The sequence below is a fragment of the Microtus ochrogaster genome, linkage group LG4, assembly GCF_000317375.1.
Source record: "Microtus ochrogaster isolate Prairie Vole_2 linkage group LG4, MicOch1.0, whole genome shotgun sequence".
Taxonomy (NCBI): Eukaryota; Metazoa; Chordata; class Mammalia; order Rodentia; family Cricetidae; genus Microtus; species Microtus ochrogaster.
This window is the reverse complement of record NC_022030.1, coordinates 20,191,117-20,206,235: the sequence shown is the minus strand read 5'-3', so window position 1 is coordinate 20,206,235 and position 15,119 is coordinate 20,191,117. Positions and strand designations below refer to the sequence as shown.

The window sequence follows — 15,119 nt, the reverse complement described above, 5'->3', positions numbered from 1 at the left end:
AGAGACAGAGACAGAGACAGAGACAGAATGAGAATATATGGGTGTATGCTTGTGTTTGTGTGTGTAAGCATGCATGTGTTTTGAGAGGGTCTCACTCTGTAGACCGGGCCGCCCTTGAGCTCACTCACAGTGATCCGTCTGCCTCTGCCTCGAATGCTGGTCACTCTTTCTTTGTACTTGTTGTGCTTTGGTCAGATCCAGCTGAGTGTGTAGTCAGTGTTCTAAGGTACTTGCCCTAATTCCTTCATCAGAATTCGGTGTCACCAATTATGTGCACTTAGGTTCATCCGTTTGTTTGACTTTATTATTTGCTTCTTTTCATTTTAAGTGTATATGACTTAACAGTTACATAACTCAAAAGGCAAAGCTAAAAGCATTTCAAGGAGTCTATCTGCAGCCAGTTTCAGTTATTTCTAATGTGTCCTTTCAGGTCTCCCAGGAAAGTAACAGATGTAAGGCGTGTTCTGATTCCTCTCTTGTGGGGTTGTAAACTGTACACATTTATTCTCTCACAGGCCCTGTCTATATTTTGGCATTCTTTCTTCCTGGTCCTGAGCTGGCTCTCCTATGTCTTCCAGGTTCCCCTCCTACCAAAAGGCAGCGGCGGAGTCGGGGACACCCTAGCAGTGGTGCCAGGAGGCGGCGGAGAACAGGCCCAGCACCTGTGCAGCAGCAGTACCAGGAGCTGGGCAGGCCCTCATCAGAAGGCAAAGTGACCTGTGGTAAGTATCCATGGGCCTTGAGAGTCCTTGTGCCCATGGTGGACTACAGAGTTGGAGGGTGAGCCACACTGCATCGACCTGGGATGTGGTACTGGTGGGCCATCTGTTGAGCAGTGATATTCTTGACTTCTCTGGTGCTGTGTGATGTAGGATCAAATCACACACACACTCACACACACACACTCACGCACGCACGTGATATAGGTATGCAGCCTTTTCTGAAGCAGTGAAAGATATGGTGGGTATAGAAAAGCCAGGACTCTAGGTCAGTCTGACAAGTTACATCTTAGCTTTGGCTTTTGGTTTTTGAGGAAGGGTCTCACTATGTATCCCTGGCTGTCCTGAATTCACTCTGTAGATCAAACAGGCCTCAAACTTACAGAGATCTTCTTGCCTTTGCCTCCCAAGTGCTGGGCTTAAAAGTGTGAACCACTGTGCTTGGCTTTAGCCCAGGCATTTAAAGAAGCTGCCTGACCTTGGGCAGGTGACTGAGTGGGGTGGGAGTCAGGATTCCACCTGGAACAGTAAGATGATGAAGGTCTGCCTAGGGCTGCTGTCGGGATAGCAGATAATCCACTTGGAACAGTACCTAGCACAGGCCATGTGCATGTGAGGCTTGGTGTCTGGGGCTTGTAGCGGGGAGGCCCTGTCCCTGTAAAGCTGACCTTGCAGCTGAGTGGCAGTCCATTGGAGCTGGGATTCCTGAGGCAATGGGAGATACTGTCAAGGGCTGGTGGGGAAGCCAGTCAGGCCCTAGCAGAAGGCTGGGCAACTACAGAATGGGCGGGAGTTTGGATTTTTGTCCATGCTTCTAGTTTCTTTTCTTTTCTTTCTTTTTTTCCCCTCTGGGTTGAGATAGGCTTTTTTTTTTTTTTTTGGTTTTTGGTTTTTCGAGACAGGGTTTCTCTGTGGCTTTGGAGCCTGTCCTGGGACTAGCTCTGTAGACCAGGCTGGTCTCGAACTCACAGAGATCCTCCTGCCTCTGCCTCCCGAGTGCTGGGATTAAAGGCGTGCGCCACCATCGCCCGGCTGAGATAGGCTTTTGTTATAACTTACCATTGCCTGGTAGTCATATATATATATATATATATATATATATATATATATATCACCAAATATGTAGTACCAAATCTGGACTTTACCTTGGCAACTTCCTCCCTCAACCTCCCCAGTGATAGTACTGTAGGCATGTAACCTCCTCCATCCTAGGCTCTTGGGATCAGTCTTTGCCCTTGAGATATTTCACTGTGTTCTGGGGTGAGGCTTGGGGAGGACAGCCCTCTCTGGTCCCTCTTTCCCTGGGCTGGATAGACCTGGGAACACAAAAGGACTCAGATACAATGCCTAGGCTACACTAACGTGGTAAAGAAAATAGCAGCCAGGCTGGTGTGACACAGGCAGTGGGATAAGGGGGGCCCTCTAGTCTCTGTAGAGCTACTGCTTTCAGGACGAGCTGGAGGGAGCTGGAGGGGGAGCTAGGAAGGCCCTGTATGACCTCTGTGCAGTATCCAGTGAGGTTGCTGTTGGAAGCAAAGACTTTGTGAGTCGAGACAGGTGGGGCCTTGGAGGTCTAGACTTTATTCTGGGGTTGCAGGAGCCCCAGAACGGTTTACTTACCATTTCTTTCCTATCATTTTTTTTATTGAGTATCTCTTCTTTATCAGGTGCTGTTCAAAGCATTGAGGACACAGAGTTGGACCAGGGTGGGAAGTCCCTGGCCTCTAGGAGCTTATATGGTAGTGTGTTAAGTGGATAACCACAGCTACACCAAGGTAGTCTGTGATCTCAGCTGGCACAAAGCCAGGGATGGGCCAAGTGCCCTGGGGGGTCTGCAGGGACACCCTTATGGAGGGACAGGAGTCCTCAGTAGACGCTGTCAAGTGAACATCCAGTCCACTAAGAAGGCATTCCTAGAAGCTGGAGGTTATGGACAGCAGCTGACATGCTTAGGCCAGGGCTGGGGTAGACATAGAAGCTGGAGGAGGTGCTCTTCTGAGTCTGTAGGATACGCAGGAGGCCTTGGCCCAGGCTGCCTCTCCCCGTCTATGTCCACGAAACAGAGGGGGCACAGTACACGCACAGTACTGTGTGGCCTCTTAGACACTGGGTGTTGTCTCCACTTCAGAGATGAGGTGGCAGATACCTGTGCCAGGAGCACAGAGCATAGCCAGCCTGTGTCCTCACAGGGGTGCTGACTTGAGGGGGTGGCTGCCCAGTGCAGGGAGTCAGGCAATTACAACAGCCACCCTGCTGGCTGGGTAGGTTAGGGAGCCATTGCCCTGAGGGCTGGGGAGCAGGACCATCCAGGCTTCAAGTCTCTTCCCCGAGGCCAGGAGGTTGTTAGTCAGGGTGTGGCTGGAATCTGAAGGACCATGAAATGCTTGCTGATGCTGAGTCACCAAGGAGGGTGGGGCTGGCTTGGGTTCTCCCTACTTGGGCCCCAATTTTTTCTTCTGAAAAATGGGGATGACTTACCTTTAACATGGCAGTGAACCCTTCTGGGTCTGACTAAGGAAGGGCTTGGCCATTCTTGCCCCAACATACCCCAAAAATTTGAGGCCTAGCTGCCCCCATTGAGACAGAACTAGACTAAACTACTGAGCACTTGTGGGTGTCAGGAGGGTAGTTGGGACCCAGGGTTTCGACACAGGCCCGAGTCTACACACCTCTCAGGGCTGTCCAGTGGACAGTGGACATGATACTCACCTGACCTCTGGTTGTCAAGACAACTGTTGAAGTCGGGCCCGTGTCCACCACAGTGCCCGTGTGAATGTACGTCAGAAGGAAGGAGGTGGCAGCAACAGAGTGCCTGCAGGGGGCCTTGTTCTCTTGAGCTGTTTTTCTGGTGGGAAGAAAAGCCAAATCAGAGGTTTCAGACAGGAAGCATCCTACATGGAGGATGAGCTGGATCAGGAGCCTGCATGCGCACATGCCTGTTGGTCATGGGGTGGTGCAGAAGCCATGAGGGTTTGATGAAGAGGTGGGAGATGCTGAGAGAGGAGAGTGGGCCAGGCAGGTTTTGCTGTGTAGCTATGACTAGCCTGGAGCTTGCTGTGTAACCCAGATTGATCTTGAACTTCTGGTGACCCTCCTGCCTCTGCCTCCTGAGTGCTGGGGTTACAGACATGAGCTGTCAGAGCTGGCTCTGCTTTGCTTTGCTTTTCCTTTCTTTTTTTCTTTTTTTTTTTTTTTTCTTTTGTTGCCAGGAGGGGAGCTTTTTTTGACACAGTGTCTCATGTGTCCCAAGTTGGTTTGGAACTTGCTATATAGCCAAGATTTGACTTGAACTGACCCTCCTGCCTCTGGCTCCAAGTGTGTTGTAGCGCCATGCCCAGCTTCCAACTTTTTTTGTTTGTTTGTTTGTTGTTTATTTTCTTGAGACAGAGTTTCTCTGTGTAGCTTTGGAGCCTGTCCTGGAACTCACTCTGTAGACCAGGCTGGCCTTGAACTCAAAGATCGCCCGCCTCTGCCTCCTGAGTGCTGGGATCAAAGGTGTGTGCTACCATTGCCCAGCCCCAATTTTTTTTTTTACTGTTTTTATTGAGCTATATATTTTTCTCCACTCCCCTCCCTGCCTCTCCCCTTCCCTTCTACCTTCTCCCATGATCCCCATGCTCCCAGTTTACTTTAGATCTTGTCTTTGTACTTCCCATGTAGATTAGATCCATGTATGTCTCTCTTAGAGTCCTCATTGTTGTCTAGATTCTCTGGGATTGTGAATTATAGGCTGTTTTCCTTTGCTTTATGTCTATAAGCCACTTATGAGTGAGTACATATGATATTTGTCTTTCTGGGTCTGAGTTACCTCACTCAATATTATGTTTTCTAGATCCCTCTCCTCCCTTCCTTTCCCCTCCCCTTATTCCCTTTCCCTTTCCCTTTCTTCTTTTTCTTCCAAGACAGGCTTTAGCTGTAGCTTTGGGGCCTGTTGTATAACTAGCTCTTGTAGGCCAGGTTGGCCTCAAACTCACAGAGATCTACCTGCCTCTGCCTCCCAAGTACTGGGATTAAGGGCAGGTGCCACCACTGCCCGGCCAGTCTTTCTAAATTATAAGTCCCTGTCTATCATTTTCCCTCCTGACCTTAGAATGCCTACTAATTACTTGTTTATATATGCTTGTATGAGAGGCAGCAGACAGGGTTGGGTAGTTAAGAGCTTGGGCTCTGAATGGAGCCGGCCACCTCAGGTAGAATTTTGGAGTGATCTAGCTAGGTGACTCAGCCTCTGTGCCTCAGTTTCCTCATCCACAGACAGGAGGCACAGCATCGCCTTATAAAGCCGTGGAGATGATCAGAAGGCTCCGGGACACGATGCACGCAGTGTTGGGCAGAGCACAGTAGAGTCACTAGAGTGTCATCCATGTATGCTGGCTCAGGGCCAATGGGGAAGCCTGTGCGGTGAGCCAGGGTGGAACCATGGCAGGCAGAGCTCACTGGGAGCCTCCTGCCCTTCCCTTCCTGGGCTGTGATGTGTTTCCAGGTCAGAGGTGGACTGTGGGCTGGTAGAGGGCTGGTAGAGCATTTCCTCCTCTGTAAAGGGCAGTAATGAAAGTACCTGAGGATTAGACTGGCCTGGCCTGGGAGGAGGGCAGCAGTGGACAGCTTGTTCGCCTGCCCCACCTGTGGCATACCCTTTTTCATCCTTGGATGCCTAGGACTCCACAAGTATCCTCTGGTACTGTTGCATGAGGGAGTAGCTGGATGACTTCCTTCAGTGACTGTGCTGTGGAGGAGAAGGGTCAGGGAAGGCCTGGATGGGCTGGAAGGGGGCCTATGCTGTGCATTGCTGGGTAAATGCCTGTGTTCAGGGCAGATCGTTCTATGAGGGCGTGAGGATTATTTCATGGTGGCCAGAAGGCAGGGAGTGGGAGGATGGAGCAGTGGCTGGGAGAGCTGGAGGAGACTGACGTGGAGAGGTGAGGGCCTGGGCAGGAGCCATGTGGGTAGAGTTCCTGAATCTGTGGCCTTCGTGTGCTGTAAGCCCCGGAGTCAGGCACTCTTCCAGTTGCTTCACTAATCTGTGTGACCACCACGCAGCAGGGACCTCTTGTTTGTTTGTGTTTTTCAGATGGGGAAACAGGCTCAGAGAGGTGAGGTCACATGCCCAAGGCCTCCCAGCTAGAGTATGGCAGAGCTGGGACTCATTTTCAGGTCTGTGGGACTCTACCAGCTGCCTCTGCCTCTGCTCTGCTCAGCCCCACATGGCCTTGGGCAAGTTCTGTTTCTCCACTCCCTGGTCCCCACCCTCAGTTGGGAAGGAGTGGTCAGAGGCTTTTAATGGGAATCAGGGATGGGGGCATGTCCAAGAGCAGTCCTGGGAGCTTAGGCTGGGCCAACTTCTCTGGGTCTCCAGTGGAGAGGATGGGGTTCCCCTCAAGGCAGAAAGAGGAAGGGTTTGGGGTGGGGGAGGAAACGAGTGTGGTAAGAAGTTATCTGGGGTTCTGGGGACCTGCCTTCTGCTTTCCACTCTCTCTGAACTGCTGTGAAAGGTGATAGGAGCCCACAAGTGTTACGACTCATCTTCCCAGGGCTTTGATTTCCCGTTGGGTTGAAGGTGGCCCTTGACCCCAGGGTTAGAGTGTGTGTCAGTCACTTGGCATTTCACAGTTGGCTGCTGCGGTTTCAGGAGTACCCACTGTGCTGTGGCCTTGGCCTCACCAATGGCTTGTTGCTTCCTGCCCACTCTTAAACAGTTCTCCAGGCAGAGATGCCCTAGTCCAGGTAGGGCCTGTGTTTGCAGAGGCTCTGACTTGCCCAGGGGTACAGCAGTGGTCTAATAACTCCTGGCTACAATGGTTTCTATCCTTGGAGAAGTCTGCTGTCTGGTTCTAGGAGGCTCTACCAGGCCATGTGACCTTGGGCTAGTCTCTTTGCTCCTTTTTGCTTCCACTTCCAAATCTGTGAATGGGTGCTAATAGGGCCTGTCTCAGATGGCTGTTTGTGAATTGAGTCGTGACTTAGGCACTTGGGGTCCAGGATGTTTGGCAGTTATCAGTGTTTTAGAAGTGTTGGCTGCTGTGGTCCCCAAGCCTAGCTGGATCTTGCACAACTGTGCTGGGTATGAAGAGGCAGCACTGTTAACAGCCTCCCACGGGGATATGGATGCTCCAGAGGAGAGGTTACTAACCCAAACTCAGGCTAGCATGGATTGTCTTTAGTTGCCCTCTCTTTGTCCTCTGGGCGGAGCTGCTACCTCCTTTGGGCAGATGTAGGTAGAGGCTAAGTGAAAGTAGGAACTGATGGTAGTGCCTGCTGATGGTAGTACCTACCGATCCTCTTGGTGGTACCTACTGCTGATTATGGTGGTACCTACTGATCCTGATTGTAATTGTAATTACCTGATGGTAATGTCTTCCATTTCTGGTGGTGGTACCTACCAATCCTCTTGGTGGTACCTGCTGGTGATTATGGTGGTACCTACCGATTCTGATGGTAATGTCTTCCATTCCTGTTGATGGTACCTGCCCATCCTGATGGTTCTTCCTGACACATAATGAACTCAGGGGTTTCTTTCCCTCTGTCTTTGGCCCTGTCTGGGCTTCATTGTCCTCCCTGGGTGTGACCCAGTGGCCATTAGCAGCCTTAGGCTTACTACTCTGTCATCTTACCTTCTGTGGAAAGAGCACTGTACCTTCAGCAGAGCCTGGTCTCCTGTGCTTTGCCATGGCTCCTTGCTTCCTGCAGCTTGCTGGGAGGATGGGCTGTTTTATCTTGGACTCTCGCTGTGTGAGAGGTGGTGTGAGGCTGACAGCTTATGCACTGATTCATTCACAAACAGTTGCAAACACTGAGCACCAGCTCGGTACCCAGGGTATGTGCCTGAGCGACACAAGGTCCTTCAGGGTGCTGCTATCTGGGGAACTTGGGATGCCGCTGCTGCAATGAGTTAGAAGACTACAGGTTCCTTTGGGAAAACCAGGCTGGATCTGGGGAACTGGACATGCTGTGGGAGAGTGAGCTGGTGGGTGGATCTAGAGTAGGCCTCATCTGGGTGGACCTCACTGGAGCAAAGAATTGTAGGAACTGGGGAAAGAAATACCCCTTGGTAGGGAGAGGCATTGTTATACTGGATGGAACCTGCTTGGTGATTGAGGAAGCAGTGAGGAAGTGTTGAAATTGGAGGCAGGTACAGTATCTCAGACCAGGCCTCCCAGAGAGGAGTAGGTATCCAGACATCCGTGGTATGGCTCTGGGAAGGGGGCAGAGCAGAGGGAAAGAGAACTGTGGTGCCCACTAATGAGCCACCCCTTCTCCTGCAGACATCCGGCTCCGGGTTCGAGCAGAGTACTGCGAGCATGGGCCAGCCTTGGAGCAGGGCGTAGCGTCCCGGAGACCTCAGGCATTGGCCCGACAGCTGGATGTGTTCGGACAAGCCACTGCAGTGCTGCGGTCAAGGGACCTGGGCTCTGTCGTTTGTGACATCAAATTCTCAGAACTCTCTTACCTGGATGCCTTCTGGGGTGATTATCTGAGTGGTGCCCTGCTTCAGGCCCTTCGGGGTGTCTTTCTGACTGAGGCCCTGCGGGAAGCCGTGGGCCGGGAAGCTGTCCGCTTGTTGGTCAGTGTGGACGAGGCTGACTACGAGGCTGGTCGGCGGCGCCTGTTGCTGATGGAGGAGGAAGGGGGACGGCGTGGGACAGAGGCCTCCTGATCCTGGAGCTGGCAAGACTGACCCCACCTCCAAGTCTCGGGGCAACCTTCTTCCCTGGAAGATGACTATGTTGCCCCCAGAGGACCATCACTTTAGCAACTCTGAGGACTGCGTCAGGTCTGCAAGTTCCTTGACTGCCTCTCCTATAGGATGTGGGCTTTGAGGCATAAACCACTTCCAGCTGCTTCCTTCCCAGTTTTCCCCCACTCCAAGTGGATTCCCTCAACTTTGGGTGCCAGGTTTGCTGAGCCCTAAAGCAGGGAGGTGTAGCCACAGTCACCAAAGCCCCCTGCACATCGTTTCTCTCAGCTTGTGCTGATGCTGGCTGGCCCCACACACTTTAGCCTAAGGGCTTCTCTCTCAGGATCTTGGATTTTATTGTCCCCATCAGGACTTCAGCCACAGCAGTGGGCTCTGGAGCTGGGGTGCCCATGGGGCTTGCTCACCTCACCCCTTCACTCATGTAACCAGCCAGGGCTCTGTGTGGTGTACACACAGACATCATCCACCTCTCACCCCTGCTCCCTGGAGCAGAGACAGCCTTGCCCTTGGACTCTTTGACCCAGAGTATCACGTGGGTTTTGTGGCCACAGCCGTTCGAGGTCAGTGTTGTGTACAGAGCTCAGGCCAGAATTAGCCACTCTCTCCATGAAGGGAAGGCAAAGACTTGGGGCTGGTGGAAGATGTTTTGCAAATTGCGCCAATAAAACTGCCCCGGAAAGGGCATAGGTGGGCATCAAGGCTAAGTACTTTTTATTGGTGGGCAAGGTGAAAGATTGTCTTTCATGTGGTGGCCTCATGTTAGGGCTGAAGGAGATGCTGGCTCATTTGCCAGGTGCTGCTGTAGGGATCTCTGTTCCTTGGGCCTCACTTTCCTTAACTGTCAAAGAAGGAATTAACGCCTCAGAGTCATTGACTCCCAGCCCTGTTCATACATGCTTTGTAGAATTCTGTATGTTCATAGAGAGGAATTCTTAAATTTTATGTATATGGATGTTCTGCCTGCACGTATGCCCAGTGACCAGATGTGTTCCTAGTGTCCAAGCAGGCCAGAGAAGGTGTTGGATATCCTGAGTCACTGTGAGGCTGTGGGGCCCTCTGAAGGAGGAGTCAGTGATCTTAACCACTGAATTCTCCAGCGCTTTCAGGGTGTGTGCGTGCACATACATATAGCCTATGGAAGCCTGAGAGGTCAGATCCCTGGAACTAAAATTCCCAGTAGTTGTGAGCTGCCTGGACTGGCAGCTGGGAACTGAATTCTGAAAGAGGACCTCAGGATTTTCAGCCTGCTCAGGGAGAGGAGCTGATGGAGCCCTGGAGATGGGACACTGGAGAGGAGAGGCAGCCAGGGGTTTTCCACTCCTCATCTTTCTGAAGCTGAAGCACGGCTTGCTGAGGGAGCACTCGGCGCCTTTCCTCTGAAGGCGGAGATGCAGGAGATGGAACTTCTGACACAGAACCCAAGTCTTCCATCCCTAGGGCCTAAGGAGGAGGACTTGACAGTTGGGAGGTGAGTGGGTACAGATTCCAGGGGCTGCCCTTTTCTGGACCAAGAAGTGCACTTATCCATGTCTAGGTTCCTTCCTGGACCTCTGCTGGTTGGTGGACAGGGACTCTGGCGGTTCAGTTTTGTCCAGGATACGGAGGGAGGCTAGTCCAGCCAGTTCCCTTGTGATTTGCTGGTGCCCATGCGGGAGGGGAGGCTGACTTAAGTAGCCCTTCTTAACTGTCCGACCTGAGAGGAGCCTCGGCTTTGTTTTGTTAGTTTGTTGAGAACAGGGTCTACCTTGTAGCCCTAGTTGGCCTGAAACACTGTGTAGACCAGGCTGACCTCCAACTCAGAGATCCTTCTGCCCCTGCCTTCAGAGCACCGTTAGGCACACAGTTTACCACAATTTAGCTTTGAGGCTCCCTTCTGGGTTTTATGTGTACCTGGAGGTGGAAACTGCCACCTGCCTTAGCCTAGGTCTGGCTCCCACCTCATTTCCGGGATGCGCCTCTGTTCAAGCCTTGTGGCAGCTCTTCTGACCTTTCAACTCTCAAGTTGTGGCTTCTGCCTGGGCAGGTTTCCAGCTCCACCCCCACCTTACCCGGTCACCTCTGCCTGGCATGTGCACCAGAAAGAAATGAACCTATGTTGGAGGGAAGGAGCCCGCGCAGGTGCAGTGTGTTCCCGGAAGCCTGTAGTGGTGCGAGCCTGAGGCATTGTCTGGCCTGACAGAGCCATCCAAGGTGGTGCATGCTCCACAGAGCTCTCCGGGGCTTGTCAGTGTTGGGTACTAGAGATGACTGACACCCAGAAGTGCCTTTGACCAGCACTGTGAGGGCAGTCCAAGAGCTTCAAAAGTCCAGAATCAAGATAGGATCCTGTGGGGGCTTGAGGATAATGGCCCCTCCTTCCACATGGAACAGAGCTGAGGGCTGGCCTGTGAATGAGGAGTTCCCCAGAATGGTCCCTGTGTGTGTGTGTGAGGGGGTGTGGGGGGTGTGGTGTGGTGTGTGCTGAGCAGAACAGCCCTTTCCAAGGCCTCAGAGAACATTCCTGAATGAGATGTAGAGACTGGAGCTAAGAGACATAAAATGGGAAAAGCCACCTACACCCTCATTTGGTGTGCATTCCACCTACCTCCACATTTTTCTGTGTGGGGAGTTGAGAACTGTCACAAACAGACATGGGGCCTTGCAATGACAATATAAGGTGACTAAGGTAGGTCTAGTGTGTGGGGGCCTTGACAGCAACTATTCCAAGAAGCCTTTATGTCCCCAGATTGACTGAAGACCCTGAGAGCCCCTGTTCTGGTAACAAGCCACACTGGGGACTCCATGACTCAAAGACCAGAGCGACCAGAGAGCTATGACTGAGTGAGCACTTGGCATAAACTGGAGAAGCCCCAGGACGGTGAAGGAGAGACACTGCCTGTTTGTTAGCATCTTCAGGTCAAGCATTGAGTCATGAAATAGGACATTCAGAAAAGTACATATGATACCACATAGTAAGGTAAAATCTTATAACCCCATGTCAAAAAATAAATACAGTACCATCTCTCCAGGAGGTTCTACCAGTTCCAGCTGCCTCTGCCTTCCACACACCCAGCTGCTACAATGTATTTTTACTTTTTCATATATTTTGTGTGTGTCTGACTTATTCGCTGATACTCTGAGGTTCTTCCATTTGTGCTTATCTGAAATTGATGGGTCTTGGTTGCTATGTAGTATCCTATTGGGTAGATACACCATTAATTCATGTGCTGGATGGATATTTTGAGATGGTCCTATTTGAAGCCGATGTGAACATTCTTGTGCGTGTTTGTGTTTTTGTTTTGTGAGCAAATTCTTCTTTCCACTGGGATCTCACTTGAGGTAGAATTGCTAGCCATGAGTGTGAATAAGCTCTGGTTTAGTAGATACTGTCTGCCACTGTATCTTATAATCCTAAGGTTGCCATAGACACAGTGACTTAACCAAGCAGAAGTTATATTTATTTATTTGTTGGTTGGTTGGTTTTTCGAGACAGGGTTTCTCTGTGTATTCCTGGCTGTCCTGGAACTCGCTCTGTAGATCAGGCTGGCCTCAAATTCACAGAGATACACCTGCCTCTGCCTCCCAAGTTCTGGGATTAAAAGCGTGCACCCCCACTGTCCAGCTAAATTAGTTTTCTCATTTTGTGTTTATTCACTTGTTTTGGTTTTAATGTTTGTTTTGTTATGCGTCCATGCAGAGCCCAGAGAAGGACACTGTATGTCTTCCTCTACTGCTTTTAGTCTTCTCCTTCCAGATAGGATCTCCCAGTGAACGGAATGATTTCAACAGCACCAAAGTCAGTCTCACTGGGCTGAAAGCAGAAGTCCCCAGAGCCACCTCCTCTTTAAGGGATCTGCTCCTGCATTCCTTGTTCCATTTTTCGCCTGTGACCACATAACTACCTGCTTCAGACTTTTATTATTTATTTGCTTTAAGTAACTTTTTTTACTATCAAATTTTTTTATTTAAGTAATCCACCCAGGGGGAGAAATGGTTCTATAATTAAGAATACTGGCTGCTCTTGCAGAGGACCCAGGTTTGATTTCTAGCACCCATGTGGTAACTCACAGTAGTCTTTAACTCCAGTCCCAGGTCATCTGATGTCCTCTTTGATCTCTGTAGATACCAGGCACTCATGTGGTACACATACATATATGTAGGCAAACACATGAAAAGATTAAAATATTTTTATTTTTTATGTGTATGACTGTTTTGCCTGTATGTCTGAATGTGTATCGTGTGTGTGCCTGGTGCCTATGGAAGTCAGAGGAGTGTGTGGGATCTCCTGGAATGAATTACAGATGGTTGTGAGCCACCATGTGGGTGCTGGGAATTGAACCAGGTCCTCTCTAAGAGCAGCCAGTGCTCTTAACTGCTGAGCCATCTCTGCAGCCCCTACAACAGTGGTTCTTAACCTCCCTAATGCTCTGACCTCCTGTTATGTTGACCCCCAACCATAAAATTATGTTGTTATGTCATAACTAATTTTACTACTGTTATGAATTGTAATATAAGTATCTGATATGCTACCTAAAGGGGGTCACAGCCCACAGGTTGAGAACCACTGCCCTGCAGTGAGTGTCTTCGAGGGACATTATTTTCTCCCTGCTATGCCATTTTATTTTTAGAAAGTTTCCCTACAGTGGATGTACAGATACACTCTCACCAACACTGAGAGTTCCCTGCTTCCTGTCCTCACACGGTCTTGCTGTAGACACTTTAATTTGCTTCTCTGTTGGGTATGTAGTAGTGAATCATTGTGACTTATTTTCCTTCTCCCAGTGATTAATTTCCACTCTTGTAAGAAAATACTTAAGATTGTGTGTGCGCATGTGCACGTGGTGACCAGAAGAGGGTGTTGGTTCCCATAGATCTAGATTAGATTCACAGGAGGTTGTGACTGCTGGATTGTGTAGCTGCTGGAAACCAGACTGTGGTCCTCTATAGGAGCAGCAGTGATAGCCAAGAGCTGCCTGGCTGCTGAGCCATCTCTAGCCTCCCCCTTCCCTGTCTTTTGAGATAGCGTTTGCTATGTAGTTTAGACTGGCCTGCTTTGGTTTTCCCCATTGCTGGCATTACAGTTGTGTTACTGTGCCCAGGTACTTTCTGCTAATTCTTTTTTGGGGGAGTAGGTAGGAGCAGTAGTTCCAGACAGTCTCATGTAGCCTAGACTAACTTGAACTTCTGGTCCTTCTTCCACCTCCTTATATATGTGTGCCACTATGCCTGTTTAATTTCTGCTTATTTAATTTTTAGAATTATTTACAGTGTGTGTGTGTGTGTGTGTGTGTGTGTGTGGCACACTTGTGAAAATCAGAGGACAACTTGGGGAGTGAGTTCTTCTTTCTCCCTGTCTGGGGGTCCTTGGCGCTGAGCTCAGCCTTTATCCTTTGAGGCACCTCACCAGCCTAGTTTCTCCTTGTTCTTGAGTAAGGACCTTGTGGTAGGGTGGACAAGGGCAGGCCCCGTCCCACCTTCTCTCCACCCCAGTGTGCATCCTGCCCCGTGATGACATGTTTTATTGTTACATGTGGTCACATCCTCTTCCCACCGCACCTGCTGACAGCCTCCACCCCAGCAGTCCACTCCCTGGACCACACCTTGAACTGAGTCATTACCCGGAAGTGTACAGTACACAGAAGGACTCTTCCTGAGTACCTGCATCATGTGCCAGGCACAGGGCCAAAGGCTTTGCATGCATTTATTCCTTACACAAGCTTGTAAGCATGCAGGTGAGATCCTTGTCTGAGTGACAGCACAAAGTGACAGGCAGGACTGTCTGAGTCCCAGATTTAAATTCCTAGGGCTAGGGATGTAGCACAGTGATAAAGTGCTTGCTTAGCATGTTCAAGGTTCTGGGTTCCGTTCCCAGCGTCGCACACAAATATTCTGGAGTTTGGGGCTAGACTTCGGTCTCAGTGGTTGACAGTACTGGCTGCTCTCCCAGAGGACTCATTCTATTGGTAGCACCCACAAGGCATCTTCACAACTGTTACTCCAATTCAGGGGACACCCTTGGCCAGCCTATGCAGGAACCAGGCAAGTACATGGTGCACATACAGACAAAACGCCCATATATATAAAATAAAAAACATTTGCTGGGTGGTGGTAGCGCACCTCTTTGCACCTCTCTAATCCCTGCACCTGGGAGGCAGAGGCATTGATAGAACGCAGAGTGGGAGAAGTACCTGGAAGACGTGATCTTTTTGCACTAAGGCCACACTGGTACTTTTCAAGGAGAGCTCAATTGGATGCTAAGAAGACAGTGCTAGATGGGTGCAGCCAGGCTGTAGTCCTGGCTGCTCGGGAAGTGAGGCAGGACCTTGCCTCAGACAGCGAGGGCCCAGGGATGTAGTTCAGTCTGTGAAATGGCTCATTGTGTAAGCATGGGGAGGCCTGAGCACCCGTGGAAAACGTGGGCTACTTGTTTGTAATCCCAGCTTCTGGGGGGGGGTGGTAGAGATAGATGGGTGATTGCTGGGGTTTTCTTACTAGGCAGTCTAGCCAAATGGGTGAGCTCCAGGTTTAGTGAGAGACCTTGTCTCAAAAAATATGGTGAAGAGTGATTGAGGGAGCTACCAAAGTCAACTTCTGGTGTGCTCATACACACAAACCACAAAGTGCAAAGAAGGCTCAGTGGTAGAGCCCCTGCCTAGAATCTCCCAGTGAGGGGCTGGGGTGTGGCTCAGTGGTAGAGCCCCTGCCTAGAATCTCCCAGTGAGGGG

The 15,119-nt window shown here is 50.5% G+C and overlaps 1 protein-coding gene across 3 annotated transcripts in view; it reads left to right on the top strand.

Moving 5' to 3' along the window:
• Dedd2 (death effector domain containing 2) overlaps positions 1–11,897 on the top strand; it is a 17,917-nt gene extending 6,020 nt beyond the window's left edge. Inside the window, exons 4-6 of one of the 3 annotated variants that reach the window (XR_003378183.1) lie at positions 579–722; positions 7,982–9,883; positions 11,141–11,881. Coding sequence is in view for 2 of the 3 variants with exons in the window: in XM_026786337.1 (XP_026642138.1) it covers positions 579–722; positions 7,982–8,373 (536 nt within the window). In the remaining variant the exon portion in view is untranslated. Of the gene's footprint in view, positions 1–578; positions 723–7,981 lie in introns of all 3 variants that reach the window. The other 2 variants (XM_026786337.1, XM_005361136.3) reach the window with 2 other exon arrangements.
• The last annotated feature ends 3,222 nt before the right edge of the window (positions 11,898–15,119 follow it).